This window comes from Hordeum vulgare, chromosome 6H (assembly GCF_904849725.1).
Source record: "Hordeum vulgare subsp. vulgare chromosome 6H, MorexV3_pseudomolecules_assembly, whole genome shotgun sequence".
Lineage (NCBI taxonomy): Eukaryota > Viridiplantae > Streptophyta > Magnoliopsida > Poales > Poaceae > Hordeum > Hordeum vulgare.
In genome coordinates, this window is record NC_058523.1 from 443,509,332 (window position 1) to 443,516,369 (window position 7,038).

The 7,038-nt window shown below is 45.6% G+C and overlaps 1 protein-coding gene across 1 annotated transcript; it reads right to left on the reverse strand.

The window, feature by feature from the left end:
* Positions 1 to 1,646: 1,646 nt before the first annotated feature.
* On the reverse strand, positions 1,647 to 2,704 carry LOC123402573 (brassinosteroid-responsive RING protein 1-like). Its single transcript, XM_045096496.1, has one exon. The coding sequence runs from the start codon at positions 2,493 to 2,495 to the stop codon at positions 1,872 to 1,874; it is 624 nt and encodes a 207-aa protein (XP_044952431.1). The 5' UTR covers positions 2,496 to 2,704; the 3' UTR covers positions 1,647 to 1,871.
* Positions 2,705 to 7,038: the final 4,334 nt, after the last annotated feature.

Consider the following 7,038-nt stretch of genomic DNA (forward strand, 5'->3'; position numbering starts at 1 on the left):
TCGTGGGTAGAGATGGGCCATGTAAGTTTCTTTTTTTTTGCCTCTTTTCTATTTATTTTTTATTGTTAAACTCATGCATGTAACCTAAAACGTCTCAAAAATCGTCTCTATTTATTTGCACATGTAAAAATTAGAAATGTGATATACCTAAAAAAAGTTAAGATTTGTGACGTTCTATATATCGTCTCAAGAAGTGTGTCTACATAGTAGATGCTTCCTAATATAGGGACGAATATAAAAGCGTCTTAGAAAACATGTGCCTACTGACATGTTTTGTTGTAGTGTTCGTACGTATCTCGAACGAACACCGTGTTTGTTTAGGGTTCGGCCTTGACGATGCCCTATGTTGGAGATGCTTTAAGGCTCGCGCGGTGACATTGTTTTGATGGTAGGAATTTCCATTGCTACCCACCACACATTGATATTGATAAGTCTTATCGATCAATTTCTTAAGAATCATTTATATATAATTTAGTTGTGTGCATTTGTCTTGTTGTAGAGGTCACAAGTACAATTGTCCTGTGAACCAACATGTGGTTGGACGGTTAGTATAGTCGGTAACCCATGAGAGTCTAAATCCTAGACTTAACATTGACGCGTTTAGTGAAATGAGTCGTTTTCGTCGACTACAGAGACGTTTGTAATGATTTCGTTAAGTCTCAAGATAATGTGTCCGTTCAACCTTTCGAAAATACTTATAAAGATAGAAAGCATGTGTGTATTCATAAAGATGAATGTATGTATGTATATATAAGCGTCCGCGTTTGTACTGAGTTCTTGGTTTGTCTTGAAAAGAAAATCCGGGAGTGTGAGCGTGTTTTACACTTTTAAGTCTAATTATTCCTTTCAGAAAACAAAACCGTGAGTACATTTTTCACTTTCTTTTTGCGGGGAATATTTGTCACTTTCTTGAATACAAAATTTGGCACGTAGGCCACCCGTATTATGGCACGTCGAAAGCATGTTGGTCCGAAACCTGAACGTCCCAGGTATGCGACGGCGATGCCTGTGGACCTCAAGCCTTCCCGTCTCTATTCCCGTTCGGCATTTCTCGGCCCGGTTCATTCGGAGCACGCACCACGACCAATAGTTAGCTCACTCTTTCCCTTCAAAAGGAAAAGGAAAAATAGTTAGCTCACTCATCTCATTTTGTCGTTGTTGCGGTGAGCTCACTCACTTCCATCCCCTAAAAAATAAACACTCGTTGGCTGTTACTAGTGCGTTCCGTCTCGTGGAAAAGCCCAGCTGAGTGAAGCAGGAAGGAAGGAGGCAGCTTCCAGAATTTTCTTGCTTTGTTTATGGGGCACACACGGTGGCGGCTTTCACAACGAGCCACTGGATCCGTTTACGAATGATCTGCGCAGCTACGTACACCCCACATGAGATTAAAATAATCCGGCCATCGCCGGGGCCGCCAGTAACCTATCACTGTCGAGACCTACGCTGCGCATTGACTACCTACATATTTGTATTGATGTCCTTTACCTGCCAGATAGGTCAAGCACGATCACGCGTCGGCGCGATCGAATCAGGAAGGTCTGAAGAAGCATCTGTGCGAGTGAGACTTTCTTGAGAACTGCAGCAGACCGTGGCTGAGCCTGAGCGCTAGAAAGGGGAAGGAATGGGAGAGTATCAGACGACCCGAATTTGGCAAAAACACACGATATTCATAGCTGGACAAGTTACTTGAATCTGCAAAAAAGATCCACAGCTCCACAGGCTTGGAAGATGGAATCGGCCTACATAGCTCCTAGGCTAGGAGTAGTCTATTCTTTGCTTAGAATGATCTCCGGGGGTCTGCTCCGTCTCTCCGTGGCGGGCGCCTATGTACAGGTCAGCGCGCTGGCTTCAGAGTTCTCACCGGGCCGGCCTCACTGGAAGCCGCCGAGGCCGTTGAGCAGCAGCTCGTGCGGGCGCAGCAGGGTCGGGGTGGCCGCCAGCGGCAGCGGGGACGGGTAGGACATGTCCAAGTCGGAGGCGTCCGGGAGGTCGGCCGAGAGCGCGTCGCCGGGCATGAGCGGGGCGCGGCAGAGCGGGCAGGTGCGCTGTCGGTGGCCCATCCAGCGGTCGATGCAGCCGCGGTGGAAGACGTGGCGGCAGTTGGACAGCCGCCGCACCTCGTCGCCGCCGCCGATGCCGCAGAGGCAGACGGCGCAGTCGCCGTCCCCGCACACGGACGGCGAGGACGCCAACAGCTCGTCGAACCGCAGCACGGGGAGCGCCTCCTCGACGGCGGCCATCGGGGGCAGCGCGCGGAAGCCGGGCCGCCGGTGCTGCAGCGATTGCGAGGGCAAGGACGAGGGCGCCGCCCCGTGGTGCGCGTGCCACTGCGCCTCCTCCGCCGTGGGCGCGCTGCCGCCGAGGTCGATGAGGTCGCCCAGGCCCACGGCGTGGAAGGCCCAGAGGAGGAAGCGGTGGAGGTGGCCGAGGAGGAGGAGCGCCTGCAGGAGCAGCCGGGGGAGCAGCAGCTCCGAGTACCCCACGGGGAAGCCCATGGCGTCGATCTTGGCTGGCTTGGAGGTGGTCCGGTCCGTCCAGGCGTGCGAGGCGTGCGCGTGTGTCGCGGAGCAGAGCGGGGCAGAGGCACGGGACGGGAGAGGCCGGGTGACACACAGACACAGTGGTAGTGGACTAGTGGGGCTCTTCTTATATAAAGCGCCGGTCAGCCAGTCGGGAGGGAGACGAGTGGGAAGGGGAATAACGCGGAAAGATCGACGAGTGTGGGTGTTGCCTCGGGCGGCGGTAGTTAGTTGGGACGTGGGTGTGCGTGTTGGCCCGCCTCAGGATTGGACGGTGCACTGGCCCGGTGAGAACCTCGGGTAGGTCCATACTGGGGCTTTGCTTTCGTTCCGGCCCCGTCCACCTCGACTCTCCCAGTCTCTAATTTTAGTCTCCGCTCCCTGGATTTACTGTTACCAGTAGCGTAGCCAACTTTTCTTTTTAAACACAGCACCAGCACATACACGCCCACGCTCAGCTATGAGATATGGTGTGTTGGCACCTCGCTCCTGCTCTTTTGGGTTGTTGTCCCCGGATGAAAGCTTAGGTTTGGATCTGGATCCGTGATGGCGTCATCCTTGACACCGTTTCTCTTTTGAGAGCATCACTTTTTGAAGACATAGCTTGAAGGTCGTATTGCGTTTTCTTGATGCTTGCTGCTATTCTAGGTGAAAGCTTAGGTTTGAATCATGATCAGTGATGTCGACATCCTCGACGTCGTTGCTTTGTTGGGAGCATCATTTCTTGAAGACATGGGTTGAAGGTCCTATTGCCTTTTTTGTGTTCATCGCTAATCTGGGTGATGCTTCAGAGGAGCTATGTACGACGTCGCAGGTGAATTCGAGATATGGCTTTCTCACAGCTATTTGAGTTCCGCCATCCACCCGCCGGCTCTTTTAGGGACTCAAGGGTAGGTTTATGTCCAGCAAAGCTAGTTATTTGCGTTGGTCGAGACGCGGTTTTGATGACCATTTTAGATCAAAGTCGTTTGTGTTGTGATTGTATTGTGTGTGGTTGAGTTGATGTTTGATTTGCTTCTCACTTGGTTGTGGTTAGAGCATGCATGTTTGTCCTCCGTCTTCTACAAAACTAAGGCATGCAGTTTGCATGTCAAAAAAAGTTGACGTATATCTTAGCCCAATAATTGTACTACAATTTTAATCGGCTGTCATGTGGCCTCGACTTTCTATTTTTGGAAATCTGTATATGATTTTGTAACGCCATGTAGTACACACAAAACTATGAAGCAAGAGCATTTTTATGAGTACGTAAAACTATAAATCAAAAATATTCACCTAGAAGCATGGTTGTATGGCTCATCGCAATGAAAGTATAGTTATCATGCATGTCAACTAAGTAGTTTAAATGAGATGATATACAATTAAATGAAGAAAAAGGAAATTGGGTATCATGATAGGATACCATGTCATATTAAATGATGTGGTACTATGTGTCACGTATAACAATGAATGAGTTCATCTATGATATTAACCTATTATAATGTACTGTGAAAGTAGTATCATACATTAGCATCATATGCAAGTTATTCATACAATATGATGATACCCATTACAACCAACCTAATACTAGAGAGTACTATATGGGCTTCTATATATTTGTGTCATAGGAAAGCCATACTATCAAGAAGGGTTAGATGAAATAGAAATAGAGGGGTTCTTGACCTAATACTAGAGATGAAATAAAAATAGTGGGGGGGGGGGGTCTGTAATCCTTTGCGTTCCAAAATCCTCGAGAGGCAATCTACCTTTTCATATCACGCATGTGATACGAATCCAATGTATCAATAATTTATGAAATATTCATGCCATATTTATCTATATTTACAATACCTTTGTACGGTTTTGATGCACTTTATATGATTTTATTGGAACTAATCCGGACTGACGCTATTTTCAGCATAATTACTCTCCTGTTGTTTTTAACTAGAAAATAGAAGTTCTTAACGATTTTTTCTGGAACATATAAGAAATATTGGAGCGAAGTACCACCAAAGGGGGCCACCAGGTGCCCCCCAACCGACAGGGCACGACCACTCCCTGGGCGCCCCCCAATGGCTTGGGACCACCTCGTGGCTCCGTTTAGCATGATTCCAACGTTAAATTTTTTTGTAAATCCCAAAAAACCAAGAAGTTAACCTAGAACTTCCGCTCGGCCGCCGCAAGCCTCTGTACCATAGAAATCTCATCTGGAGCCCTATTTCGGCACCCTGCCGAAGTGGACAATCATCACCACACGCCATCTTTATCATCCCGGCAGTCTCCATGTCAAAGAGGGAGTAGTTCACCCTTGAGGCTTAGGGTATGTACCAGTATCTATGTGTTTGATCTCTCCCTCCCGTGTTCCTTAGATTTCACGATCTTGATGTATCACTGGCTTTGTTAATATAGTTGGATCATATGGTGTTTGTCCCTTGCTATCTTGATGTGATGAATTGAATATTTCCCTTGAAATTTTGTTATGTCATATTAAATATTGGATTTGAGATCCCTTGATGTATGTCTTGCATGTGGATATTTGTGGTTACAATGTCGTGTTCTATTGATTCACATGATATATGTTTTGGTACTAGACTTGCGGATTTCCATCGTGACAATAGGGTAATCTACGTACATGGGTTGATACACGTTCTTGTCTTACTTTCTCCGATAGAAATCTTGGGGCACTCTTTAAAGTTCTTTGTGTTGTATTGAATATGATGAATATAAAATTGTTTGATGCATGTCGAATAATTAGCCCACAAATACTTGAGGAGACATTGGAGTATCTCGGTGACAATAGGGTTGATCGACGTGTATCAAAGGTGTTATTCTAGTACGAACTCTAGGGTTGTTTGTGACACTTATACGGATAGCTCAATAGATTGATCAGAAAGAATAGCTTTGAGGTGGTTCTACTATGTACAACAATTTCATCTTATGTTCTCCGCTAGATATGAACTTTGGAGTGATTCTTTATCGCACGTTGAGGGATGATCATATGATTCTATTATGATATCATCGGCGGGTTGCACTAGTGAAAGAATGAATGCAAGGCCTTATTTCTAAGCATTGGAATACTGTTTATGCTCACTTTTGTTACTTGTTACCTTGCTATTTTTATATTTTCAGATTAAGAAAACCTATATATACTATTAATACTACACTTGTATCACCATCTCTTCGCTGAACTAGTTGAAAACACAATTCTACCAAAGGTGGTTTTGGTAATTAATAACAACATATGTGTCATTGAATTAATGATTCTATCTAAGTATATTTCAGAAAAGTTCAAAGATGCAATGGCTAAGGGATTGTGAGGAGAAACCCCTTGATGCAAGGAAAGGAATAGGATTGGCCAAGCTTCAAGCTACAAGACTCTACATTTCATATTTGTGATAAATCACATTTGAGTCCATAGGAAAGCCCATACTATTAAAAGGGAGTGAGGTATCTATGATGAATTGGTTAATCAAGTGCTTAGAGATAGCCACAAAAAATACTCAGCCATTCTCCCACAAAATTCTGTGTCCAAAACCTAAACATCAAAATCAGTGCCACTAACAATTTCCACTCGGCCCTACCAATTGTTTCAGAGGCAGAACCTATGCCTAACCCTAGAATCTCGTTACCACCAACTTCCCCTTCAGTGCCACTGAAAATCAGTGACTAACTTTCTGGTTTATCGATTTTTGGAATCGGAATTTATGAGTTTTTAAATCGGTCTCGCCGATATTTGGAAACTGCCCTAAGTCACAATGTCGGTATCACCGAGATTCCTGTATCGGTCTCACCAAGAGTTCAAAAGTGTCCACATTTAGTGCAACTCGGTGCCACCGCGATTCATTTTGGTTTCATCGAGTTAAGTAATAATGTTGTAATGGTTGGATTTTAGGAGATGCCAATATATACCCATCCACCACATCTTATTCGAAGAGGAAGCAGTGAGAACACACATACACTTGTCATATCCATTTTTTCTGAGAGAGAGCCACCTACTCATGTGTTGAGACCAAGATATTCCAATCCATCCATTAGAAACTTGATCTCTAGCCTCGCCAACTTGCTTTCCACCCAATCAATCTCTTCTACCCATGCCAAATCTGTGAGAGAGTGATTGAGTGTTGAGGAGACTATCTATTGAAGCACAAGAGCAAGGAGTTCATCGTTCTACCGCATCTATTATCTTTTGGAGGGTGGTGCCTCCTAGATTGGTTAGGTGTCACGTGGGAGCCTCCTATTTCGTGTTGCGGTTGAACCAAGAAGTTTGTAATGGCAAGGAGATCGCCTACTCCATGGAGATCTACCTCGAGTGAGGCTAGTCCTGTGTGGACGTAAGCCATGGTGGAATAGACAAGGCCGCTTCTTCATGGACACCTTGTGAGTGGATCTCTCCATGGACTCTCGCATCCGTTACCCTCCGTGGGTTCAAGTCTCCACTAACATGGACGTACGATATTACCACCTATCGGAACCACGCCAAAAATCGTCGTGTCAGCCCTTGTGTTTGATCTTCCTATCGATACCCTTTACTTACATTTGC